The following is a 27,693-nucleotide window of genomic DNA, read 5'->3' as shown; positions in this document are numbered from 1 at the left end:
ATGTCTTTCCCACCTTTCACCTCTACCAGCTTTTTTTCTTCTCCTTCATCTCAGAACAGCAGCCTGACTCTTCTGAAACCCTCCCCTTAGCACCCTGTTCACTCGCAGATTTACACAAAGTCTAAAAGCAGATGAACCTGTAGGTAACGTGGAGTTTCCTCAAATCCCACTGCCTGGCTTTTGTGAAATTCTGCACGCAGGGTCTGCAGTGCTATCTGCAGTGCTGTCGGCGCTCCCCACCCCTGACAAATGTCCCAGCAGTGCTTTTTCCTACACATAGCAGTTGCTCGATTAGTCCCTGTTGAAAGCATAAATGCGCCAAGAAAGGCCTGTATGGACGTACTTCAGAAGGGCAGAGGTGAGCTTAGTTGGGGCCAGGGCTCCACCCAAGGAATCATTAAGAATTGTCAACAGTAGTTCAGACTGGGAATCCTGGGTCTGCTCCTCATCAGGAGCTCGTCAGCATCCTGACACAAAGGCAGGGCTGGCCAGGCAGCCTCTGCAACACAAGGTGGAATTGTGCTGAGGCTCATGCTACAAAGGTCCGGATCAGACCTGAGCATCACACCACCCAGCTGCAGTCACTTCAGGTTTCTGTCTCTGGACCGAAATTTCCTCCTGGACAATGAAAATCAATGGATAGCACACCTGTAGCTCTCGTTGACATTTCCCTGCCTTGCCTAAGCTGTGACAGTTTTTACCTTAAATGGTACAAAAAGCCATGAGTGTGTGCTGGCTTGGGTGTACTCGATTGTGGGGAAATCTGAGCAGCTGTTGAAGGCTGATATTCTTTTAAATTCTGCCTGGCCTACGGTTCCTCTAACATGCAGCTGCTTCACGTGAGTATGGGAAGGCCCTTTTCTAGCTTTAGGCCGGGCTCCCATAATGCAGACAGCCTCTTCAAGAACCCAGGGGACAATTCAAGGGTGGCAGAAGGCAGTCCTTCAGTTCAGTGTCCGCTTAGCTCCTGTTGCCAGGGTAGTAATGGCGCAGGGCCAGATGAGAAGCAGGCAGGAGCCAGGCTGACCCAGGGCCCCTGACAACATTGTTTCCCTTCCTTTCCATTTGCTCAGTTCCCTCAGGCTTTAAAAGCTATCTCATGGACCCAGGTTTGGGCCTGAGGAAAAGACCCAAAACTTCCCAAATAAGCTGCATCCTTGAAGCTGCTTGTCAGGCTTCATCCTTAAGCTCAGCCTGGGCCCCAGGAGGGTCATGTGCTGACTCCTGAGGGGAGAGCTGACAGTAGGGCTCCCGGGCCATCCCTGAGTACCAATAGGTTTCCCTTTTCCCTTCTTCACAACGCCGGGCTTACAGACAGAAGCTCTGGGAACTCAAGGACATCAAAGGCAGAATCTCTGTAAGGCGGCTTCCCATCCACTCCCTTTCCCAGGATTTTCTTTCTCAAGCCTTTGCTTTCTCTGTCACTGTCATCTAGTTAGGGAGGCCGCACCTGCAGCACGGCCCTAAACCCCGTGATGGGCATACCCCTCACTGGGAACCCTGCAGAGGACAGCACGGGGCCTGCTGGGAAGGTGCTCAGCCTGGGTTTTCAAACAGTCACGAGATACTGAAAATCTCTCAAAGCAATTCATCTTTATTTTTTAAAAAACAAACACCCCAAAATAAAAAAACACTGACTCATCCATGCCAAAATGCCCTTTCCAGAGGCAGCGCGTCAGCAGATTCAAATAACAATGACAGAATCCCACATACCAAAATGATTCAAACCTGACGCTTTAGAGGCCAACATCCTGGACTGAAATAGCCACAGGTCAGCATCTGGCCTGATTTGGGGCAATCTTTTCCTTTTAGTTTATTTGTGCAGTGGCAGAAGAGGTGAGAATCTAGTCAAGTCAGGCAGGCTTCTCTTGCTATAGAAAGATTGAGTCTAAGCTTGACTTGGTGGTTGGTGAGCTATATTAAGAAGCATATCCTCTCCTTCACAGTCTGGACGATACATTTGTAGCTCTGGCTTATCTCAGGGGTTATGGATCTCAGGCACCAGCGAGCTTTTAGTCCTTACATGGAGGGGTTCACTGTGACTCAAAAACTTTTCTCACTGAAATTAGCAGGCATAATTTTCGCAGACAATTGGAAAGGATTACCCCTAATCACATCATGGTTGAAGGCCAGGTTTGGAAGTAAACTCTGTCAAAATCTTGGGCTTTAGGAAGTATACGTTGAAGATGAAAGTGGGACATATTGAAAAGATGATATTAAAAATATAATTTATAAGTGGGAGGCTGGCCCTGGCAGTGGATGACTCTTCCTTGCTTTGCCAATCCCTGGCCTCATCTCTCTCCTTATTTGGAGGACTCCAGCTCGTTCACTTCGTGGACGTCTGCAGTGGCTCTGCGAAAAGTAAGTTATGGCGCTCTACGGAATGCTCAAGCCCGGTGAGACTGATGAGTGGAGGAAAACGCTGCAGCAGTTCCGCCTGGCTCCCAGGGTGAGTGCTCATCCTTAGTTCTCAGAGGAGAAGCAGCACACAGGGGAAGTCTAAAACAGTCACTGTCACCTTTCCAACTTCCATGATGACGACGTCAAATAGCAGATGAAACAGAAGTAAGTAAAAATAAATGAGAAAGAGTTTTCCATGATCCACTAAAGTAGTAGGAGTATTCTGTTAGTCAGAAAAGCTTAGAACCCTTTATCAGCTGCTACCTAAAATTTAGCATTTAACTTGAATTATACCTAGTTAGGAATTATGCAAAACAGAGAGTGTTTCAACATGACCAGCTGCTACAGATCCACACTGTTTCACAATTGAAATTTTTATTTAATCTTTTGTTTTGTTCTGCTTTTTGATCACACAATAAACCCCATTCTTAAGAGATTAAATGTCAAGAAAACCAAAATATAACGACATTAGCCAGCTAACTTGTCTGTCCCAAACGTCCTTAAAACACCCACAAGTAAAGCGTGCTACTATAGTCAGGCATCAATTTCCTTTGGGAAAGATCCAGGCCAGACTTTCCTCTTTCTGAGAGCCCCTGTGGGACAGAAGCAAAATCTTGGTCACAGTTAGGTTATGGCTGCATGTTTCTTTCCATTATTATCAAAGTGTCAAATACTCGACCAGAGGAAGGTGGTCTCACATGACCTGTAGCCAGTTATCCTTTCTCAAAAAGAAGACATCGGAGATTGACTGTGTGGATCAACTTAAAAGACGAGGTGGGCACACTCCTGGGACATGGAAGGAAACGAACCTCCAGCATCTGCACATGATCAACAGCATCACGACCTTTCTGACGCTTTAGAGCATCATCAAGACATTGGCCCAGTTTAAGCTTACATTCTAATATAAGGAGATATCATGATAGTACATGATTGAATCAAAGATCAATCACTGTGAGGGCAGAGGGAGGATGGAGTCTAATCAGAAGAGCAAGTATTAGCCGGATTAGCCAATTTCCCATGTTGAAAAAAAATGATTTTAGAAATGAAATAAAACAAAAATTCCTACCCAACTCGTTTCACTGTGTCAACAATTTGGAAACTCAGATGATTTTGTCAACTTAAAAATCAGTAAAAGAAGTCAACTAACTTGACCTGTTTAAATGAAAGGACCAGAAGAACAAAAACGGCCAAAGAACAAGCCGGTAACGGCGAGACAGTCTGAGTCCCTGCACTCACTCTGATGCCACTGAGTCACTCACTGCTACGGCTGGGCAGGGATCCCAGCAAAAATTGAACAGTGAGTAAAAAACGGGGGCACACGGTGACAGTCTCTGAAAACCACAATTGTCCCAAAACTTGAAACCCACTCATAAACCTCCCTGAATCCATCTGGCGCCACACCACCACGTTTTAAGCAGCCCACTCTCCCCAAGCTTGAACGGGCCTGCAGAAGACAGGCGTGCCAACTTGAATGACTCTGCTCTGCGTCACTCTCTAGGTTGCCAAATTTAGGCAGAAACACATCCATTCACTGTCCCAGAGCTTTCTAGAATTTGTCTATAGTTTCACAGGTTGTCTCCATCCTGTCACTTAGCCGCGTTTCAGTAACCTCCCAGATCACTCAGCACAGGCAGACAGCATGCCAACCTCAGCCACAGCTCCCTTCTCTCCAAAGCCACACAGCACTGCTGACCCAGGAGATCTCTCACTAAACACACAAACACCGAAATCTAGCGCCCGGCAGGCAGACGTGTTTGGGGTAGCAGTCCTTTCAACAGTTTGCTTACAGAGAGCAGGTCTTCCTCACTGATAACAACTGGCAAAATGTCAGCATATGCTCTGCCTAGATAATGCAGGAGATTCTTAAACAACTTCTCCTTCACTTAGAGGAACGGAAGGAGTTGTATGTTCCATTGCCTTCTGTAAACCAGGAGCAAAGGAAATAATTAAGGTTTTAAACGGTCCAGTTGCTCAGTCACCAAAAGTAGGAGGACATCCGCCTTTCAAAGAGGCTGAGGCTGCAGTCCCTGCCATCTGGCCCTTATGCCTTGGAGGCTGAGGCCACACGTGGGACACTTGCTGGTTCTCATTTCTCACAGCCTGTGCTGTGGCAATCAGGAATTCTTTTGGGTAAGGCAAAAGTTTCTTAAATAACACACCCATGGCAATTTTCTTCTTTTTGTTACTGTGTTGCCTCCTTCTGAATTTAGGGAGTTTATAGAGACTAAACTCTCTGAAGTAGAGGAAGGGAAGGAAAAAAAAAAAGACAGCAGTGACTTAGCTACCGTTCCTTCTCCTCTTCTCCCAGGAAGACGCTTGGCTAGTAATTAGTTTCACTGCCAGCCCTCACTGTTTAAATCTTAGCAGAGAAAAACGATGTTGAAGTGAAGGAAAATGAAATGGATTACCACTAGTTTCTGGATTTTCTTCTTATAATTGAAGTTCACTCAGAATCTAAGAAATAGTCTTGGGTTTAAATTGAAAGTGGGAAAACTGGCACATTAGGGTGGCAGAGAGCTGGAAAGAGAGGAGGGAACACCACGAAACTGTAGTTAGGTTTTACCTGATAGTGATCACTTCACAAGGAAGAGAGTCCGTGAAAATGCCGCAGGAGGCTGGTCCCCAGGGTTCCAAGAAATTAGGGAACTGCACTTGCATGCTGATTCTGCCTTCAGCATTCTGGGTCATTTATCTTCCTTGGAAAAGGTAGGAAGGGATGCATACGACTCAGTTTTAAAATCAGGACTTGGTAAAGAAGAAGATGTCTGCAAAATGTTTTGAGTGCCAAGGAAACAAATCAGAGGCCAAATAATAATAAAAATAATAACAACAACATGAAGTAAAAACACCACGCACCACAGAATTGAAGGGAAGAGAAAGGAGCCATTGAGAAGCAGTGACACCGCTTCCCCAGGTGACCGACAGCTTCCTGGAGCTTCCCCGCCCATACTCTGGTGTGAGTGCTTTCACCTAGAATGAGCCATCAGAAAGGCCTGCAGGGGCAAGAGGGCCATCACTACAGCCATGTCCCAAACAAGCCCTCAGAGCAGACGGGGAGGGAGACAAGAAGCGAGGAGCACTCAGGATATACTTTCTATCTTGAGAGGAAGGGATTTAAGTCAATAGAATACACAGGCTGATGTACATCTGACGATAATAACAAAGATGCATTGACCCATAAAGTCATTTAATGTGTATTCCAGGATGGCCAATACAAGCTGGTTAGGTAATTAGCCCTTGAAGAGTTCTTTTACAGTCATATAAAAATGTTTTGCCTTGTTAAAAAAAGAAGTCTAGTCTAACAAAAACATATCCACCAATGGGCTTCTATTTTTTTCCATTTTCAAGTTTGCGAGGTAATTAAAAATACATACATATGCATTTCTGAGCACACGGCTGTCCACTAGCCCATCAGCTTTGGCAGTACACTGCACAGAGGTATACCACCATGGCTTTCTGACATTAAGTTGGCTTTAAGCTTATTGGCTATTCCAACAACTGGAGGCAACTTGGAACCCAGTCCCTGGAAAGCATTTGTGGGATTTACTACCCGTTTCCCTGACACCTTTTCAATGGTCGGAGGTCTGGGCGCAGACTTGCTAATCCAAGGATGTCTTAACGCTTGAGCTGGGGTCAGGCGGGCAGAGGGGTCCCAGTGAAGACACCTTTTCAAAAACTCTATAAACAAGTAGTCATCACACCCTTTCAGTGCTGTCACCCAGTCTTTGCTGCCTGGGGGACCTCGCTTTTTACCCCTTCGTGAGCGACCCCCCACAAGCACAACCCTCCCATCTGCCTGAGTAGTCACAGAACAGTAGCGAGGTAGGCCCTTGGAGTTAATGAAGTACTTGACACGTTTGGACTGCTCCAGAAGTTTTGCTGGTGGCATGCCTAGAAGCTCCATCATACAGGCCAGCTGGTCTCCTTCATCCTCTCCGGGGAAGAGAGGCTGTCCTGTTAAGAGTTCTGCAAGGATGCAGCCAAAACTCCATATGTCAATAGGTGTGCTGTAGCGGCTTCCCAAAATGACCTCTGGAGCTCTGTAGAAGCGGGACTGGATATATGTGTAAAGCTTTTGGTACTCGAAACAGCTGGACCCAAAGTCAATGACCTTGGTCGCGCTGCGCCCATGGTGTTTCAGGAGAATGTTCTCTGGCTTCAGGTCACAGTGAATGATCTTATTTTTGTGGAGCGCATCCAAGGATTGCAAGATGGATTGAGCAAACTTGCGTACTAGCTGGATGCTAAAACCCTGAAACTTGTTTTTTTTAATTAGCTCATAGAGATCTATGCTCAGCAATTCAAAGGCCATACAAACATGGTTCCGGAATGTGAAACTTTCCAGCATGTGGATAACGTTCATGCTACCAGTTTTATCCTGTTTTTTAAGATGCTCCAAAATCCGGATCTCCTCAGCTGCTTGACGATGGAAGCGCTTTTCATTGCGCACCATCTTTAGGGCCACGTACTGTCGAAGTTTGTGATCATAGACCCGGGCTACTTGCCCAAAACTCCCCTTGCCAATAATTTTCAGCACCTCATATCTATAAGCTAGATGGTCTCGAGGTACATGAATATAGGCCCCATCTGCATCATCATAGCCCCCATTATTGGGACCACCGATAACTCCGTGTCTTTTTTTGGCATTTGGACCCACAAAGTAAATTTCTGGGTAATTGATGATCTCCAGCTTCTCATAAGCAGTGAGGTGGTGCTTATACTGCTTCAGGGCCTGTTCTGGAGTCAGAGGCACCGCTTTCGATGCTTTCGACAAACTGCTGGACTTGACCGTATTCAAACTATCTGAGCTTTTACCCTGAGACACGGGAGGAGAGCATTTTTCAGGGTCGCTGATGCCATCTGACTGGAAAGTAGCAGATCTCCTGGTGCCAAATTCTTGAAACAGCTGTTCTACCTTCATCTCACCTCCATTCAGAAGGCGCTGAGTATGATCTCTTGTTAACTGCTCAGCGGTGATCTATGGAAAAGAAAAATGAACGTAATGTTGAAGTCACTAAAAATAGTGGAAGGAAGAAAGAATTCTCCCCCTAACTGACAACAAAACACGTCTGGTCGTGTAGGTTAAAATGATGCAGAAGTGAGATGAGAAAAGCAAGGGGACCTAGACACTTGTGTTACACTAATCCTCAGGCTCCCTGTGCATTAGGATCACCCCAAGCCCTCTATACACCTTGCTCTGCTCAAGACAAGATGGTCTTCTTACCATACCCCAAACATGCTGGTTCCTTCTCATAGGCATCTTTCTACTGAGACTCCTCACCCCACCCACTCAAACCCTACACTCTTTCAAGGCCCGATTCAAGCGCTCTCTCTTTCACTGAGAACTACTCCAAGCCCAGACAAATTAACCTCACATCTTAGCTGCAACTTTTCGAGTTTGTACCACATAATCTGGCAGTTGATTATATACATACTGTCTTATATTATTTACTAATTGTTTCAAGTATCTTTCCAAATCTTAAGGGCATATAGTAGGATCAAAATAGTGCATATTAAAGTGTTCTGTAAATGATAAAGTACTATTAAGGGACAGAGGCAAGATCTGATAACAGATCTGTCAGTCCAGGGCAGCACGTTCCCCCAGTGCCTCTACTGCCCCCAAAAAGGGCTGAATGCTGACTACGGCCTCAAATCAACCGAGGTCCCATCCTCTACTCCCAGGTCCCCATATAAGTCACTGCAGCCTTCTAGCTCAGTTCATTGAATCACAAAAGTTCTAAGACAGAGAACTCTTGACACGGTCCAGGCCAATTCCTTATATATCTGATGAATAACAGTGAGAATCCAAGGCCCCCACGGTGCTTCTTGTAAAACCCTCCTAAAGAGATAAAGAGCACCCCCTCTGATATACAGAGACACCTACTGAAAGGCATACTACTCTTAACTTTCTTTTTTTGAGGAAGATCAGCCCTGAGCTAACATCTGCTGCCAATCCTCCTCTTTTTGCTGAGGAAGACTCATCCTGAGCTAACATGCGTGCCCATCTTCCTCTACTTTATATGTGGAACGCCTACCACTGCATGGCTTGACAAGCGGTGCCATGTCTGCACCCAGGATCCGAACCGGCGAACCCCGGGTCACCAAAGCGGAACGTGTGCACTTACCTGCTGCGCCACCGGGCCAGCCCCCATACTACTCTTTTTACTTGATTTTGCGTGACCTTTTTGTGTAAGGAACAGTAACCCACAGAAGAAAGCTTTACCTATTCCTCTGACGTGAAACAGGAGTCTTTGAAATCACATGGAGAAAAAGAGAAAGCAAAAAAGCCCAAAACTAAAAGATTACTAAGAAAAATGTAAGAAGGTGCTACAAGGGAAGAAAAAAAAGAGCTGAAATCTGTTGTGAAAAAAAAAATTCTGGGATACTTAAAAGAACATCTATTTTTCTTACTGGATCCTGAGAAATCGTACCCCGATCTGTGTGACAGAGAGCCTCTACAATCACGGGGAGATAATTCTAGAGGAGCTCTGACTATCATTATAGTCTCTAAAAATATGATAAAAATTAACAAGTAATGATCCAAAGTGGCCGAACTTTTACTTTTATCCTTTTTTTTTTAAAGATTGGCACCTGAGCTAACAACTGTTGCCAATCTTCTATTTTCTGCTTTTTCTCCCCAAAGCCCCCCAGCACATAGTTGTATGTTCTAGCTGTGGGTCCTTCTAGTTGTGGCATGTGGGAAGCCACCTCAGTGTGGCCTGAGGAGCAGTCCCATGTCCGCGCCCAGGATCCGAACCAGTGAAACCCTGGGCCACCGAAGCGGAGGGTGTGAACTTAACCACTTGGCCAAGGGCCAGCCCCCAATCTTTTAAAAAACAGAATTTTAACACAACCTAAGTGAACAACACCTGACCTATTACCTAAATAAATAACAATATATGCCAACACTTAAATTTTTTCATCCTTTTTTTGTTGTTTATATTTAAGTGTTGGCATACTTCAGACAGCTCCTAACCTAGTTATAAAAGCAGAAAATCAATAAACATTTATAGAGCACTACAGTTATAAAAATGACATATTACATGATCTTACACAAAAGTGAGGCAGCCAGTACAACTGAAGCCACATTTTGGCATTTAGTTTTTAAATATAAAGAGATGAGATATGGGGGCTGACACCGTGGCCGAGTGGTTAAGTTCGTGCACTCTGCTTAGCGGCCCAGGGTTTTGCCGGTTCAGATCCTGGGTGTGGACACGGCACCGCTCAGCAAGCCATGCTGAAGTAGCATCCCACACAGCTGAACCAGAAGGACCTACAACTAGAATATACAGCTATGTACTGGGGACTTTGTGGAGTAGAAGGAAAAAAAAAAAGATTGGCAACAGATGTTAGCTCAGGGCCTATCTTTAAAAAAAAAAGAGGTGAGATATGGACCAGGAAAAATCTCGCATACCAAAATAGAGAACCATCACTGGTCAAGAAAACAAAATAGGTGCTGATATTTAAATATCTTGCTACAATGTAGATATAATGCAACATTTTTCTTATCAGTAATTAAGTCAAATAACTATTCCTGTTTTTAGGGATGAAAAGAAAAGAAGAGGGTCCCATCCATCCAACAGTCACATGAACACTTATTGTTCACTGTTATAAGAAGTGTTAAAAAACAGGTGTTCTCAAAGAACTACAATCTATTAGGAGATACCTTTGGCTGAACCAGGAAATAATTGTTTGGTTTTATGTAGATTTACATAACAAAAATGAACATTTGCGTGCATCTCAGCCAATTTTCCGTACATTTTTTACTACCTAACTTAAATGCATCTAAATATTTACTGCTACAGCCTCGGTGACACATTCTGAACCAACATGGAGTCAGAAGGCCTGCGCTGGGGTCCTGGCAACACTGCTTAAAAACTGTAGGTCCCCAGGCAGGTTGCTTAACCTTTAGTCCAGTTTCTCAGCCTCAGTTTCTTTATCTGTAAAACGTGGATAATAATACCTACTTGCATGATGTTATGCGAATCAAATTATAATTAATAATATACATGAAAGACCCTCCCAACTATAAAAGATTTTAAACACACTGGTAACAATTAGGCAAAATTCTCAACATACTGAGGTTTAAACTCCTGTAGCCCCGCTTTCCCCTTTCAGTTTCTGTCCTCTCTCTGCGGTGCCTTCCTCCCTATGTCCACAGGCCCTCTCCATCATGTCTGCCCCTGGAAGGCCCCACAACAGGCCTTCCCACAGGATGCGTGGGAACATCTCCCCCACTTTCTCCCCTGCATAAAACCTGCTTTCGACTTGCTATACAATTTAATGTGTTACCTCTCCAGAGATAATCTGAACTTTAACAGAAGATCAGCGCCTTAGCCCAAAGGAATGACTCTCTAGGAACTGCGGTCGTCAATGACAAGTTGGTAGGAAAGTGGCCCAGGGTCCACCCCTGGGTATTTCACCTACTCTGCCTACACGTGGGGCTGCACTGCCTCTGGAGGTCTTCATTTCTGTTTGTGACAAACAGAGGATCTCAGGTACAGAACATTACTAAGAACAGATATTTAATTTTCATAGAACTATTACAATAAGATTAAAGATGTTACTTGATTTCCTTGCTATAGTTTTTCCTTAAAGTGAGCCTAAACCTCTCTCCCTGAAAATTAAGTCTTATTTTGCCCTCTTGAATTACACAAAAGCGTCCAAATTTCATGTAAAAGCCCTTTAGATGTCTAGAAGGGGCTGTCCCGCCCCCACCATTTTTCCCTGGGTCCATCACACCCTCGGCCTCCCCCAGCATGTAGCAGACTGCCTTTACGCTTCTGTTTACATTTTCAACAAAGCCTGCACTCCAGGCCTCTCCCGAAGTGTGGCTCCCAGGACCGAACACAGCACTATGGGTGTTGTCCACTGTAGATAATCAAGGTTCGAATCTCCAGTGAACCTGAACGATTCCAGGAAGGAATTTTTCCACACAGGGAGAGCTTCTCTCCTTACCTTTCTTTGACTTCCTGTAAATAACTCAATACTGGCCTGAATCAATGATGTTATCAAGTCTGCCACACTATAAATAAAATCTTCCCTTCCGTTGTTCTAGGAGAATCCACAATTCTCACACATGTTAAAGTATAATAGTATGGATATTTCTAGTCTAAGGTTATAATCACAATAACCCAGCAATGTATATGATCAACTATACCAAATATTTCATCTACGTAATCATATCCAGAGAGACAGATAATGCGACTAATCATCTTTTATTTAAGAATGCTTCAAATACACTGTTAATCTGGAAGGCTCTTGACATTTCAAATAGAGTATTCAACTGTGTTAATCAAGTCTTAAAGATCTTGTTGAGAGATTCAAAAAGGAACATCCTTCTCATCTATATAGAAAACGCTAGCCTTTCCCTAGCTCACAACCCTAAATCTCTGCAACACAAAAGCTTAACCCAATCAAAGCTCATGAGCAGATGATTTATAGTTTCCAATGAGAATGTAGGAGCATTGTGGATAAACAAGGAAGCTCAAAGACTGTGTGAAAAGACCAACAGGGCCTGGGATGGAGTCTGGCACAATGAACTGTAAGTGTTACTAAAAGGGCAAAAAGCATTTTTTCAACAAAGTCTGCAAAGACACCACTGGGTTAGAATCTAAAATCTTGTTTCCCAAAACCTGTTACTCTGAATACCATACAGTAAGAAGTCCATTTTTGATCCTGAAACATACAATTTAACTGACTTACTGGAAGGTGATTAGCACTGGCCAACTCTGAATTAAAGGTAAAATGAAGTCATATGTTAATGCACAAGCCCAATTGCAAAAAGTTTCCTATAGAAACATGCTAATTGGCAGCAAGTAACCAAGAAATCTGATGGTCAACACAAGGACTATGTGATTGCAAAGTTTAGAGGCATTTACACATTAAAGAAATACACTCGCAGAGAATGAAAAGGAAAGCTACCCTACTCCAGAGAGGAGATTAAAATAGGGTGACTAGCCTTCCAGATATATTTAGCCCATAGTACTTTGTAATATTATTGGCCTTGAAAGTAGTGAAAAGGATGATTTTAATAGCAAAAGCTGACAAAAAGTTGGGAAGGGCTATGAAAAATTCAAGTAATTTTTTTTTTAAGGATTTTATTTTTTTTTCCTTTTTCTCCCCAAAGCCCCCCAGTACATAGTCGTATATTCTTCGTTGTGGGTCCTTCTAGTTGTGGCATGTGGGACGCTGCCTCAGCGTGGTTTGATGAGCAGTGCCATGCCTGCGCCCAGGATTCGAACCAACGAAACACTGGGTTGCCTGCAGCGGAGCGTGCGAACTTAACCACTCGGCCACCGGGCCAGCCCCTCAAGTAATTTTTTTAATATAGAAACAATTTTAGGTCTTAAACACAGAAATATGAAGGAGAAATATTACAAATTGGCCTCTTCTATTATTCAATTTGCTCATTAGATGATATATGCAGCAAATTTTAAAGTCACAGGAGAGCTTCTCCCTGTCATGGAGCTTGTCTAAACCCTGCTCTCCCTACTACTCTGTGTATGCTGAGGGAATGTGAATTAATTTCTTTATTATCTTAAGTAAAACAGCGTCAAAAGCTAAATGTCTGCAAGCTCCAAGTGACTAAATGCAGCAAAAGCCAAAGTGTACTGTTCAAATCTTACTCATCGTCTATAAAACGCTTCTTTTTAGCATATTAATATGCTAGGACTGCATTTCTATCTTACAGGAAAAAAATCTGCAGATCTATGAATTCAGAGGTATTTTCTGTTCCTTGTTTTTGTTAAAATGAGCCTCTGTAATACACTGTATAAAAAAATAAACATTACCTAGATCAAGGTAGCATATTATTTTTTTCCTAATGCCATGTATTTATCCCAGTGATTGAAAGCAATAGGTGGGCTCCAAATCCAAGTCATTCTGAAAAGCTGAACTTGGACCACAGAAATTGTTACTCCAAAGTCAAGAGAAACCAAAAGGAAACAAAGAGAGTCTGGGTTGCCAGCGAGATGCAAGTGTACCTTGAGCACGAAGTAGCACTTCCTCCTTTCCGAGACAATCAGAGCGCAAAGAATTACTTCATTTACTTACATTTGGTCTTCTGGGTGGAGGTGGCTCAGAGGGATTGCAGAGTACATTCGAACAGGGGGGGCACTTGGTTTCATCTATCATCATGAAGGTATCACAGACACCATCCCCCAACCTAGTTGAAAGGATTACAGATAAAAATCTGTCAGTAACCAAAGTATATAAATTCGTATTTCCAAAACATCCTGTGTCTTAACTCCTTCATATCTGCTACAAAGAATAATTAATACCAATAAATGTCTACACTGTATTTTGGCACTGAATACAAACAACTGAGGTATTTGGCAGAAGAAGAGAGGAAATCCAACTTTTATCTCTTTTTTTTTAAAGAAAGGATAGCATTTCTAGGTTTCATTTTGAATAGTTAAAGCTTACTTTCTGAATGTTATTAAAAATAGGAACTATCGAAAGGCTCTCATTTAACTTATTAGTTGAAAAGGCAGGCTAGTTTGAATCTTAAGCCCAAAAGCTAATCAGAACAGGGGAAAAAAAGGAGAGAGGTAACTGTATTTTCAAAGTCAGAGACCTGGATTCTAATCTCAGCTCTACCACTGGCTGCACCGCTCTCCTCTCTGAGCCTGTTTTCCACATATTATAATGGGAAGAACACTTCCAGCCACACACTTCCGGGTCTTACAGGCAAGAAATAAAAGGCCTTCTCAGGACTGTCCTCTTTTTATTTACTTACCTACCTAAGTTGTAGAAAAATACAGTGACTATTACAGCGAATACTAAAGAGATTCTCTAAATTACAAAATATACTGGATTTCACTTCTTTATCCACTTCATTTTCTGGTGGATCGTGGGAGCTAAATGATTAAGGATAATTTCTCTGCTAACACTGTGCCTCCACACTGTAAGGGAACACAAAAGACAGAGAGGATTTATTTAATCCACAAGATGGCCCTGAATAATATATTGCATCTGCCACCAAGAATACGGATTTCCCAGCTACGCACATCAGCATTTCATTGTATCACTGTATTCACTGTGTACTATGAATACAGTGCTGATGACCGGGTTGCAGGGGAAGAATTTTTTAAAATCTTTTAAAATATGCTGGAATACTTTAGTTGCCTTTAAAAACTGCTTTGCAAAATTATAGAGTTTTCTTAATTGATGTTATAGGAATACAAAGAGTAAAGAAAAAATTAGGAATGTTCTCTTTTTTAAAGCATGCTCACATTCTGATAGAACTATTTATATCTTTAACGGGAACTGCCTCACTGAAAAGAACCAAAAATTCTGGATGTGACTGGCTCTTTGCCAACAGCATGAATCAAACAAACAAAATGGGACAGGCGTCCACATTTACAGAAAAAAGACAGGCAATGAAGACCTACAAGATTTCCTTTAAATAGCCACAGGAAATTACCCAAAGGAAGTCTCCATGCAAATGAAGCGGGGAGGGATCCCTTCGCCCCATTTAGGCGTAAAATACAATGCAAGGTGGAGACTCTCAAAAAAGGAGCCACTGAAAGCGCTGCTCAGTAGAGCCCCGCACCTGCAGAGGCGAAGCCAGACCGCACCCCTCACGGCAAAGCCCGGAGAGTTCAGCCCACGGTCATCTCCTCTGAGCAACAGGGCTTCTTTGAAAGGTATTGCTGTCTCCCTCAGTTTGCTAAAAAGTCCTAGATTCTCAGAGTTCCCTACCATACTCATCCGATCTGGGCTTCAGAGATAATCCCGAGGGAGGGAATCCTTCCCCTAACTCCGCTCTGGCCCCCATCCCTCGCTCACGGTGGGCTGGGGGGAGGGGATCTGATGGAGAAGAAGACGGTGAGCTGGTCCCCGGAGGGGATCAGACCCCTTCCCGCGTCTCTCCTGCTGGGGGCTCGCTCAACCTCCAGCCCAGGGCTTCCCCGCCCCTCGACCTCTCCAGCCAGCGCCAGCCGCTCGCCCGGGCGCCCCCAGCCCGTTAGCCCGGGGCGCCGTTACCTCCGCTGCTGAGGCGGGAGTCCGGCTCCGGACGGTCCCGCATCCTTCCTCCCGGGCCCGCGAGCCGTGCCTCCCATCCGCTAGCTCGGGACCCCCGGGGAGAGGGGCGGCGGTTGGAGGGACCGGCGCGCAGCGTCCACCCTGCGCTGGGCGGCTGCCTCGGGGCCGCAACACTTCCCCAGGGACTCTCGTCCAGACACTGCAGCTCGGCGCGCCTTCGCTCTCCACTGCCGGGGCCGGGAGGGGCGCGAGGCGCGGCGGGGCGGGAGGGGAGCGTGTGGTCGCCTAGCAACCGCGCCACGCCCCGGGAAACGCCTCTGCGCAGCGACGCGGTGACGCACAGGGGCGGGGCCCGAGGCCTTCCCACCGCGCCGCGCCAGGGGCGGAGGCGGGGATCCGGGGGCCATGCGGCCACCGGTGGGCAGGCGGAGGCCGGGGCGCGGCGGGGACGAGGGGCCCGGCGGAGGAGCTGCGGCGGTGGCAGCTAGCCCCAGGTTTCCACTTCGGAAGCGCGGAGCGCCGTCCCTTAGCACGATGCAGCCTGAGTTCTATTTTTTTCTTTTTTTTCTCCCCATAACCCCCCCCACACACACACACAGTTGTGTATTTTTAGTTGTATGTACTTTTAGTTGTGGGTCCTTCTAGTTGTGGCGTGTGGGACGCCGCCTCAGCATGGCTTGATGAGCGGTGCCACGTCTGCGCCGAGGATCCTGAAACCCCGGGCCGCTGAAGCGGAGCGCGGGAAGCCAACCACTGAGTTCTAAAATCTCCCTTGAAGGTGAATAAAAGTGAATGAAAAAGTGTGTGATTTCCTAGACCGAGGGGCGGCCCCGGAGGGTCGTGAACTACGTAGGAAAGGGAGAATAATAAACCCACTCGGTGACACCATGCCCGCGCCTGCCAACATTGCCTCAGTTTACTCAGTCCCAGTGACCATACGAGATTCCACTCCGCTTTTACAGACTTAAGTAGGATCCAGAATTGAAGGTGCGGTTTGTCCGACTCCTGCAACGGGGGAGCTGCCGGCCGCGGGGCTCCACGAGCCGTTTTACCTGTGGGGAAACTGAGGCCAGAGCGGCCGAGCTTCCTCAGGATCAAGCAGTGGGCAAAGCCTGAACCAGGTCCTCAAGTCCCCCGGCCCTTCTCCCGTGGCTCCAGGCCCTCTGGAAGGCTCCTCTGGTCTTTTTCCTCGGAATGTGGGGCGGGGGGTGGAGGTGGTGGCGGGTGGGGGGGGGGGCGGTTCTTCCTTTCTTGAAAAGTTAAGACCCTTCAGTAACGCCAATGTGAAGCGGACGTGGGTAGGTGGAACTCAAGGGGGAGCGGAGAGGGTAAATGAGAAGAACACAGCGTAGTTTCCCGGAGCGGGGCGGCCAATCGGATTTTCTAGCCCTACAAACACGAGGCCGTTGACCCTCCAGGAGAGAAGCGAACGTTCTCAAAAAGGCCGAGCTCGGGCGCCATCTGGTGGGGCTTGGGGACTCATTGTCCCAACCCAGCGTGGCACAGTCCGTAAATCCGAACACTTCCACCCAAAGGCTCCTTTCCGGGTGACTAGAAGTCAGAGTCCCCGTTCTCATGCCTCCCGGTTAAAATGCCTTTAAAATCCAAAGGCTCTTCACTTTATAGATGAAGACTGTGTCTATTTGGAGAACTTTATTCTTTGTGATCGATGTTACTTTAGCCTCTCTGATATAGATAGAAATAAAAAGGTTTTCTTCCATGACGATTTTTAAAATTTTTCTAATTTTTTTATGAAAAAGCTTTTTCTTAACCTCTCCCCGCCCCCTCCCTCAGACCAGAGCAATCCTGCTTTCCTATGGGTCTGTTCTGGGACACCTGTGGAAGCTTTTGTTTGAAGAAAGCGTTCCATGGCAACAAAAGGTTTGGACTAGGTTGTTACTTCCAGCTCTAAGACTGCAAAATTCTATTAAATAATCCCTGTTCTTAGTACTTACGTGGACACCTCAGACCACTGTACTGCCCTACACGCTGGCACAGGACTTGCCCCCACACGTTTTCTTAGCTCATTCTGAATCATGCTTTGAGAGGATTGCCTGTCGGGTCTGGGTTTCAGACACATCTCCCCGAGGCAACCCAAAGCGTTCCAGCTCCCCTTCCTGGCCCAAGGTGGGAAACAGGCTTCCTTTATCTTCAGCCGATCGTTTCCATGGTCCAGGGAGGGAGGATGCTTTGAGGGTGCTGGAGCTTCATAAATTCTCTGACCTTAGCGCCCCACATACTTTCCACTATTTCTTCAGAGTCCCTGTTTCATAACAGTATGGCTGGGTTGAAGCCCAGTGTGGGATCCAGCAGGAGCCGCCACACCCCCGCTCAGCTGCTGCGCTGGGCTCTCCAGCTCTTGAGCAGCTTCCACCCCATTCATGTCCTTGCTTCCTCTCCAAAACCCTACTCAGAAGTAGTTCAAAATTGCCATTATCTTTCTCCACGCAGCTAAAGCCAGACTTACCTACTAGGGATTAGCCAAATATCATATAAGATGCCTGCCTGTCCTTTGAAGCCAGTTCTAACACAGCTGCAAAATAAGGAACCTGTAACAAACGCAACAATGGAACTATTCCAGGATCTTTAAAAATCACTGGCATATTCAGAATGTGATCACAGCAGTTTCAAATGCATAAATTAAGAAAATATCCCTGTGGCCACATTCCCCTGGAATTTTGTGATGAAACAGGTGTTGGTGGGCTCTGTTAAGTTTAAAATCATTTCATTTCTATGTGTTATTCTTTGCAGGGTGATGTGCCAGAATGCATAGTATGACATTATGAGTCACAAAATTGGAATGCATTTTTTAAAAAGTCATTCGGAGAGAACCTGTGAAGCTTACCCTTTCCCCCAAGCTATATTGACCTTAAAATTCACCCGAGCTCAAGAAACGTGTATTGTTATTTTTACAGAAACGCAGAAATCGAGCTCACTGAAACACTAAAGCCATGTTTTATTTTTCTGGAGCCTCAGAAAACTGTCTCTTTTTTGAAGCTCATGCACTTCCTGTTCCTTCTCCCTCTCTCTCCCTCAAGCTCTGAAAGATGCCCCTATCAGTGCTTCTGAATCTTGAAAACAACAACAAAACAAGCAAATCTCTGTGCTGCTCCTAGTACTGTGGACACCTAGTTCTGTCTCCTAAACCCCGAAGGCTATCCTTATTAGTCCCCAACCGCAGAAATATTTTTCTTTTCCCAAAATTTCTGCCACCTCTTTTCACTTGCTCCTCCTGAGTCAGCATGACCCGTTCCGCCTACAGCCCACGAGGGGCCACGTGAGCTACATTTCTGAAGTCTTAAGACAACCTGGACTTTTTCTAATCATCGTTACATTTATTATGTTCCAGGTACCATCTGAAGTGCTTTATATACATTTTCTCATTTAAAACTTACATCAGTCCTGTGAGATAGGTATTATCTCCATCTTACACTTCCGAAAGCAATCTCAGAGATTAATAACTTGTCCAAGTTCACTGAGCTGGTATGCGGTGAATTGGAATTCAAACCTTGGTCTGTTTGATTCTAGAACCCAGTCCATCAGCTGCCTGTACACTGCCTGTCTTCCCTGAGCCTGTCAGGGTAGCCCAGACTGGATCTCTGGATCCTTTGAATTCTGCAACATACAGTTTCCCTTGATCTAAGATTCCAAAGTATGGGGGACAGAATAATGGTCCTCCAAAGATGTCTATATCCTAATCCCCAGAGCCTGTGAATATGTCATCTTGAATGGCAAAAAGGGGCTTTGCAAATGTGATTAACTTAAGCATCTTGAGTTGGGGAGATTATCCTCGATTATCCAGATGGGCCCAATGTAATCACAAGGGTCCTTATAAAAGGGAATAGGGAGGCAGGAGGGTCAAAGAAAGAGATGTTATGATAGAAGCAGAAGTCAGAGAGAGAGAGGAATTTGAAGGTGCTTGTTTTTGGTCTTGAAGATGGAAGACGGGGCCGTGAGTCAAGAAATGAAGGTGGTCTCTAGAAGCCAGAAAAGGCAAAGAAACAGATTCTCCCCGATAGCCTCCAGAAAGAACACAGCTCTGCCAACAGCTTGATTTTAGGACTTTCAACCTCCAGAACTGTAAGACACTAAATCTGTGTTGTTTTAAGCCACTAAGTTTGTGGTAATTTGTTACATTAAAGCTTAAGAAGCTTGGGTACTGTGGTAAATTAAACATGGGCACACATTCTTTGCAGCTGCTCCCATCAGGTGGTGAAGACAATTTTCCCAATTCTTGAATCTGGCTAGCCGTGTGACTTGCTTTGACCACTAGAATGTGACAGAATTGGTCTTGCGTGATTATGAGTTTAGACCTCAGGAGACCTAACAGAGGCTCTCTTGTGCTCTTAGATGCTGCCACCATGTGGACAAGTCTGAGCTGGATTGGTGGAGAGTCCTCAGCCAACCCCAACTGCCAGACCATCCAGCCAAGTTGAGTGAGAGGCCATTTAACAGAGTTGAGTTGCCAGATGACAGCAGCCATGCAAAGCCAGGAGAAGAAACAAGTCAACAACCCCTCGAGAACTGTGAGCAAATAAAATGATTGTTATTTTAAGTCAGTAAGTTTTAGGGTGCTGCAATAGAGAAATGGTATGAGTACTTTTGAAAAATATCACTTCCTGCCTACCCTCCATCCCATCAGATCTAATGATTAAGAATTTCTTGGTAAGGAGCTCCACTGATCTTTGTGTGGTGACTGTTGTTCATCAACAAGGTTTGGAACTCACTAGCGTAGACCTTGGAGACTGAGTCCTACTGGGTCCCCTGGATCTTGGAAGCCCACTAGGCCTACTCCATTCGTGGTACCTGGGCCAAGGAAACCGTTCCTCCCTCTCTCTCCTAGGGTACAGGTCAGGACTTTTTCCATTGCAAATACCAAAAAACCCAACTGAAACTGCTTAAAGAAAATGTGCAATAAAATTTTTTTGCAATTGTTTAAGCAGTAGGGCTAAATTCAGGTGTGGTGTGTGTCTGTTGTCTGTCCATTTCTTGGCTCTCTAGTCCTCGCTGCTAGCTTCATTCTCAGCCTTCTTCTGTGCAAACAAGATGGCTACTAGCAGTTCCAGGATCAGTTCAGTGGAAAAGCTCTTCAGCTGTCCCCACAAATTCTCACTGTATTTCATTGGCTTTGAATGGGTCCATCCTTGAACCAAATCTGGGGCCAGGAAAATCCAGTGCTCTGATTGGTCAGCCCTGGCCACCTGGAGCCAGCAGCAGTGTCATCTGAAGTGCATTGGATAGAGAGTTAGGGAGATGGTGATTCTCCAGAGGAAAATTGCTACAGTGGGTTCCAGAAAAGGGATAAATGGATGTTGGGCAGCAAAAACAACATAGACCTACTATAGGTGGACATTGGAAATCAGCTCACTTATGTCACTTAAATCCTGAAAATCCACATCAGGGTCATCTGGCTACTGGAAGTCTTTGACCTTTCTAAATCTCAAATGCCTAGCTAGACACCAGGCTTTGAAATGCATCTCACCATGTCGCCTGAATCATGGAAGGCAAGTTGCCCTCTCCCTCAAAAACGCCCCTTATGCTCTATAAAACAAGTCATGAAGTACTTCCCATGGGTGATAATTTAAGCCCGGCAACTAAGGGCCCTATGAATATGTCTCTATGTTCGTAATCCTCCAATTTCATATGCCTCTTTGTATAATAATAAAAGCTGGATTAAGGGATGTGCTGGTCAACATTTTCCCAGGAAGCAATTCCATTAGCAGAGTTAAAATTAATTGGAAATGTACAAAGATGGCGAATATTGTTTTTATCTGGATTAATCTCATGGAGACAAGCATATGTACCTGGAAGAAATACTTAGCTAAATTCCTTCTGGGAACAGAAGGGGGACAAATGTAAGACTCCCAAGAGGCATTCAGAAGAAATGCCTCCTAAGGAGGGTGGGTCCAGTTGTCTGCAGGGATTTGGGGGTCTGAAAGCTGGAGGTCTTCTTCTCTGCCCTTTCCCCTGCCCCACTCAGCTCCTCCTCTAAACAAATGAGCAAGCATCTGGTCTGAGGGAAATCCAGGTATTATCACTGGCCCTGATTACAATGACGTGTGCATGGGTCTGTCTCGCTCCTTGAGACAGGGACTTGCTTGTGAATGACCTTCATATTCCCCACGTCAAGCACAGTGCCTGGCACACAGCGGGCTCTCAGCAAATATGTCAATGTCACCAGAATTTTAGAAACTACTCCCTAAGAAATAGAAGTCTCTATCTTAACGTCCACTATTCTCTTCAAAGTTGTACTTGCTGGTCACCCTGACGTGGGGGAGTCTTCACTTCTGTTTGTTTGCTTGCTTTTTAAGTCAAAAGCCTGCTCTTGTCCATAAAGCCTGGAAACAGTCCTTCTAGGCTGAGTCCCTCTAGGAGCCGCAGGGATCAGGGAACATGTTCACAGTGGGCCCTGGAGAACGGCCTCTTCCTTCAGGCTTCCCGAGCTCCTCATGGGTCTCCCTACTGTCCCGAGCACCAGAGGCTGCTCCCTCCCCCTTGCCGCCTACCTTTGCTGCTCTTCTGGATACAGACAGCCCTACTGAACTGGGAAATCACAGTCTTCAGTGAGAGAGAGACGCCTTTCAAAGCTGTACTTATGATAGATCTGGTTTGTGCTCCTTAACCATACTGAGGAAGAAGTTCAAAAAAGGCAGACTGAAGTAACAGCGATATCAAGTCTTCCCGGAAATGTCATGGCCTGCGAACTGGAGGGTTATGGGGAGGAAATTTGAGTTTTTAAAACCAACCTCTAAAAGAGCAATGAGAATGTTTTCATTTTTCCCTGGGATTTGATGATTAGAGGGTAAGACTTTGCATACTTTCCTTGGTCTTCAATTAAACAAATAGCTTTACTTGTAGACTACCCAAACTTCCTAGGAAATACCAGAAGCATGACGGCGATCCCCAGACCACAGTTTCAGCTTCCTGTGCTCCTGATGTGTGCACCCGAATCAGCCAGACAAGGTTCACCAAGTGTCTTTTACAGGCCAGGCCCTTTGCTAGGCGCACAGCGATTGCTGCTCTGCATCCAGACCCCGTGACCCCACGTCATGCCCCTCTTCCTCCTGGCCCTTCTTGGTTCTCAGCCACCAAGAACCATGTTCTCAGCTCACAGTCATCGAGTTTATGCCTATCATAGGACTTGAACAGTTTCCATCCACTTTTCCTAAATAGCCCTCTCTTCTCTGGCTCTCCCTGCCTTTCCCGGGTTGGACCTCACACGCCATCAGCATATTCCCACCATAGGACCAGACATGAAAGGTAGGGTATGAGTATGTCTATGCAATATTTGGGACATATTTATACTAAAATAATATTCATTATTTTTCTAAAGTTCAAATTGAACTGGGCTCCTTGTATTTTTGTTTGCTAAATCTGGCACCCTTACCTATAGAGAATAAAATCTTCATCCGAAATACCTTGAATTAGACGTGAAATCTGCTCATGGAAAAATCACCCTGAGGAACTCCCCTCTCCTGCCTTCCCCCCAAAACATAAACCCTCGCACACAATCAACTGCTTATAATCTTATTCCCTAAATCCTTTCTTAATTTTTGGATTTTTTTTTAATTACAAATTTTTTGAGGTAAAATTTTTTTTTTTGAGGAAGATTAGCCCTGAACTAACTGCTGCCAATCCTCCTCCTTTTGCTGAGGAAGACTGGCCCTAAGCTAACATCCGTGCCCATCTTCCTCTACTTTATATGTGGGATGCCTGCCACGACATGGCATACCAAGCAGTGCCATGTCTGCACCAGGATCCGAACCGGCGAACCCCAGGCCGCCTAAGCGGAACGTGTGCACTTAACCGCTGCACCATCAGGCTGGCCCCTGAGGTAAATTTCACACTCAGTAAAATGCGTACATCTTAAATGTATATTTTGATGAGTTTTGACAAATATATACCCCCATGAAACACACCCCCACATCAAGACATAGACTATTTCTGTAATCTCAGAAGGTCCCCTTGTGCCCCTTCCGGTTAATTCTCTCTCCCCAGAGCCAACCCCCGTGGATAAGTGGTGCTTGTTCTTGAGCTTCATATAACTGAGATTATAGAGTGTGGACTCTAGTGTCTGCTGGCTTCTTTCTCTCAACGGGATGCTTTGAGATTTGCCCACGTGGTTGCATATCTCCATAGTTCATTCTTTTTTATTAAGGAGTAGGAGTCCACTAAGTGGACAGACAGTAGGTTGTTGATCCAGTCACCTGCTGATGACCATTTGGGCTGTCTCTAGTTTGGGCCTTTTGTGAATACAGTTCCTAGGAACGCTGTATACAGATCTTTTTGTGAGCAATTTTTGTATTTCTCTTGTCTTAGTTTTCTAGGGCTGCAATGACAAATTACCACAAACTGTGAGGCTGAAAACAACAGAAATGTGTTCTCTCACAGTTCTGGAGGCGGATGTCTGAAATCAAGGGGTCACAGGGCTGGTTCCTTCCGGGGGCTCTGAGGGAGGGTCTGTTCCATGCTCTCTCCTCACTTCTCGTGGCTGCTGGCAATCCTTGGCGTTCCTTGGCTTGTAGACACATCACTCCAGTCTCGGCCTCCATCTTAGCAGGAACTTCCTCCCTGTCGTTAATCCTGTATAGCCTGAGGGACAGTGGAGTGGAAGGTGGGTAGATTAGCAGGGAAATGGGGCGTTGTGATTAGCTGGAATGGATACTTCTGTGCCAATTCCCACCTCCACCCTTAATTTACAGGCTCTCTGCAGGCTGGGCTGCACCCCTAGCTGGGCTGAGATCACTGAGTCAAGCAAAGATGGTCTGTCCACTTCTTTTCAAAGCAAAGGAAGTAGACACCAGTGCTTGCAGACATGAAGCTGGTGTTCCTGTCCTTCCCCATAGGTTACCCGCTCCGTACATCCACCCCTAAATATCCAACCCCCTAGTACGCCAGGAGGAGCACTGCCCAGTCCCAGATTCTAGAAATTGTCTTGCCTTCAATCCTCCAGAAAGGAAATATTAGACAAAAGCCAGCCTGTCTGGGCTTTGCTTTGCTGTAGAGAGCACAAAACAAGAAGAATGACGTTCAGAAAAATACCCACAGCGCTTGTCCCCTGGGCCTCTTTTGTTTACAGCCTCTGTTGTGTGATCTGTGCAGTTCTAGCCATAGGTCTGATCACAGGGCCCAACAGTACAGTAAGCAGCAGTTAAAAGAATATTTCCCTTGGCGTCAGATACCACGTGAAATCCTGACTCTGACGTTTAGGGGGCATCTTGACTCAGCCCCAGGCCTTGAGTCTAGACTCCGCCAGTGCCCTGCCTGGGCTTCCCTCTCACGGCCGTGAGAAGCCCACATCCACTTGCAGGGCTTCTGTTCTCCCTCAGTCGCCCTGCACCTTGCCATTCCCTTCTCCCTACCACATATGTCCAGCTCCAGAGCTTACAGGGGCCTGGGAACGCAGGTGATCCATTAAGGCAGGTTCCCTTCATTTGTGGAGTTCTCCCAGGGTCCATGAGTCCCAATAACAGGTTTCTGCCACAGATTGTGGGGAACATTTTCACCTCAGATCAGTCCCTTCTGCATCTATCCCAGGCAAGGAAATAACTAATTTTCTGAGATGTGAAAGGTTTGACTTCTGAGCAGCTGTGAGAATCTTTTTCTGCCCAATTCCCAGGGTCTGAGGGCTCCTCCAGGCCTCACCCGGGATCCTCCAGATTCACTAACTTTGGAGGGGTATGAGTTTGAGGGAGGCAGTGAAGACGAAAAGCGATTTTTAAAAGCCCAGCAGAATATCTAGTTCAGGCAGTCCCAAGAAGAGAGAAAGGACAGGCGCATCAAATTCACAGGAAAGTCTTCCCCCTGCTGAAGGCAGCTCCAAGCTCCCAGCATGTGGGGCAGGCTGTTTGGGAAGTGGTTGCAGCTATTCTCAGAGTGGGTGCCCCAGTCTCGGCTCCCATCCCGGCCAGGAAGACCAGGCAACATAGCGGTGCTGCGCTGGGCTTGGCGGAGCTCTGCCTTCTTCAAATTTGCCTTGTGGTTTGGTTTTGCAAGAGCAGCCCTGGTGCGCCTATCTTCACCTCTGTGTCCCCTTTTATATTGTGAGTTCCGTGAGGCCTTGTGATTCATAAAAAGCCGCAGATTTCATAGCAAAGATTTTATGATTAGAGCTCCTTCCTTTCCCATCCCCCTCCAACTTTGCATTAGTCAAACATCTTAGGCTTTTAAGTTTTCAGTTTTCACATCATAAGCAAAAGAGCCAGCGGAGGATGATTTCCGGGGAGAACAGCTGGACTGCACATAGCTGTGGATTCCATCACAGTGACATGGACAAATCGGCTGTTTTAGGATGTACTGGGAGTGAGACATGCTTGGGTTCCTGTATTAGTTTTCCTTGCTGCATAACAAACAGTCCCCAAGCTTAATAGCTTAAAACAACAATCACTGGGGCCGGCCCCGTGGCCTGAGTGGTTGAGTTCACATGCTCTGCTTCAGCGGCACGGGGTTTCTCTGGTTCCAGTCCTGGGTGCGGACATGGCGCTGCTCGTCAGGCCATACTGGGGCAGCATCCCACACGCCACAACGAGAAGGACCCACAACCAAAAGTGCATAACTATGTACCGGGGGGGTTTGGGAGAAAAAGGAAAAATAAAATCTTTAAACAAACAAAAAATAATCATTTACTATCATGATTTTTGTAGATCAGGAATTCAGACAGGGCACAGTGGGACGGAAGACTTGAAAACTTGTATGGTGGGGTGACTTGCCCGGGCCTGGAGGCTGCGCTTTCAAGGTGGCTCAGTCATGTGGCTGGTAGGTTGATGCTAGTGGGTTGGTTCCTCTCCACATGGACCTCTTACACGGCTTCTTGAGTGTCCTCTCAAGATGGTGGGTGGCTTCCCCCAGAGCAAGAAATCTAGGAGACCAAGGCAGAAGCTACTGTCTTTTATGACCTAGCCTCAGGAGTCACACACTGTCAACTTGGCCGTATGCTATTGAACACAGAAGGCAGCCCTGATCTCATGCAGGAGGGGACCACGTATGGGCATGAAGACCACTGAGGCCCCTTTTGGAGTCTGGCTACCTTTATCTTCCTTCTGGCCTTAAATGTTTCATGTCTCTCTTACATGCAAAACATATTAACTCCCTCCCCAGGTCCCCAGAAGTCTCATTCCTTTATCATTCAAAATTAAGGATGTCATCATCAAAATCAGTTCCAGGTGTGGATGATGCACCTCAGGTATATTTCCTTAAGTACAGCTGTTTGAGTACAGTTCTTGATGTAAAGATCTGAACAAAAGACACAGCTATCCGCACCAAACTCAACATATAATATTGGGATAGGCATAGTATAACCACTGAAGGTACTCCCAAAAGAGGAGAACCTGAGAGGCACCCAGGAGCCACTGATTATCGTGAATATGAAATCCATCAAGGCACATGTTGCCAGTTTCTTGATTAGGGCTAAATGCTTGTGAATGCTGGTTCTTGGCTCTACTCTCTGGACTCCTACTTCTGTCCTTCGTTTTTTAATAAAAGATAGACTGCGTTTGCAGCTGACCTAAGAGTGAGGAACAGGCTGGGAGCCCTGCGGGGCTGCACTGGAGCCACAAAGGGAAGGCTAAGGAATCTGGGCTTGTTGGACTCAGGGTTGCTTGCTGGCAACAGGGCTACTAGGAGGGAGCAGGCAGGTTCACGATGCAGGCAGAGAAGGTGGGATGGTGTCCACCCTGGGAAAGTGAGATCTTGCTCTGCCAATGAGGAGGCAGGATGCTGAGGTACAGCATCTCCCTGGGTCTTGGCTCCTACTCGTCAACCACAAATTTTTAGGCTGATAATCTATGTCTTACCCAGGACATCTGGTGTGTAATAGTTTCCCCTGCTTGAAATTTCTAATATTTCCTTGAATAACCTTCCTCAGCTTTCAGGGCAGAGGCTCCCTCAGCCACTGGTCTGCAACAGGCCTGATCAACGGCACCGAGTCTGACATCACACCCTACAAGTGTGGCGGGGTGGAGCTCCATGGGGACAAGGGTCTGCGCTGCTGTCCTCCTCTGGGTTCCTCTGACTTTGGCATGGTGGCTGGGGTGCTCAGAATAAAGGCCTGGTGGGTCAGAAGCATAGGAGGAGCCTGAGCTGGGTCTGGCCCTGGGCCATATTGAGGGCCCTTCCAAGAAAGGTGGTGGGTAGACATTGTGAAAGGCCTAATCTTTAGACAGCTAATGTGGAATTCTCCTTTATGCAACTATGTTGCCGAATCAAGCAATTCGGATTTTTTTTCTTGGTGGATGGTCACTCTGCTCTGAAGTTTTCACATGCAAAATTTAATTTAGTAGAGGCCAGGACCCCAAGGGTTTAATC

At 46.0% G+C, this 27,693-nt stretch overlaps 1 protein-coding gene and 1 long non-coding RNA gene across 4 annotated transcripts; one reads left to right on the top strand and one right to left on the bottom strand.

Annotated features, from left to right (window-relative positions):
• Positions 1-1,574: 1,574 nt before the first annotated feature.
• Positions 1,575-15,706, bottom strand: DYRK3 (dual specificity tyrosine phosphorylation regulated kinase 3). Of its 3 annotated transcripts, XR_011532079.1 has the most exons (5): positions 15,391-15,700; positions 13,456-13,567; positions 5,257-7,378; positions 4,964-5,165; positions 1,575-2,526 (listed from the first exon to the last, which is right to left on the bottom strand). XR_011532079.1 is itself a non-coding variant. In XM_008543848.2 (3 exons), the coding sequence occupies exons 1-3, from the start codon at positions 15,465-15,467 to the stop codon at positions 5,804-5,806; spliced, it is 1,764 nt and encodes a 587-aa protein (XP_008542070.2). In that variant the 5' UTR covers positions 15,468-15,706; the 3' UTR covers positions 1,575-5,803. The 3 variants fall into 3 exon arrangements, 1 of the variants encoding a protein (XP_008542070.2); XR_011532078.1 differs by having other exon boundaries at positions 4,964-7,378; XM_008543848.2 differs by having other exon boundaries at positions 1,575-7,378; positions 15,391-15,706.
• LOC139078896 (uncharacterized) lies at positions 14,904-19,949 on the top strand. The gene is made up of 2 exons (XR_011532080.1): positions 14,904-15,050; positions 19,741-19,949. It is a non-coding gene; the product is annotated as an uncharacterized lncRNA (long non-coding RNA).
• Positions 19,950-27,693: the final 7,744 nt, after the last annotated feature.

This window comes from Equus przewalskii, chromosome 23 (assembly GCF_037783145.1).
Source record: "Equus przewalskii isolate Varuska chromosome 23, EquPr2, whole genome shotgun sequence".
NCBI classification, from domain to species: Eukaryota; Metazoa; Chordata; class Mammalia; order Perissodactyla; family Equidae; genus Equus; species Equus przewalskii.
The sequence above is the reverse complement of the archived record's forward strand: the minus strand, read 5'-3'. Positions and strand labels throughout refer to the sequence as shown.

Excerpts from the sequence above, each read along its gene's own strand:
- DYRK3 (XM_008543848.2), bottom strand. The coding sequence starts at position 15,467 with ATGGGAGGCACGGCTCGCGGGCCCGGGAGGAAGGATGCGGGACCGTCC. Across the intron at positions 13,568-15,390 it reads CTCCCGCCTCAGCAGCGGAG|GTTGGGGGATGGTGTCTGTG; the intron begins GTAACGGCGCCC and ends CCTTTCAACTAG. Across the intron at positions 7,379-13,455 it reads CTCCACCCAGAAGACCAAAT|ATCACCGCTGAGCAGTTAAC; the intron begins GTAAGTAAATGA and ends TCTTTTCCATAG.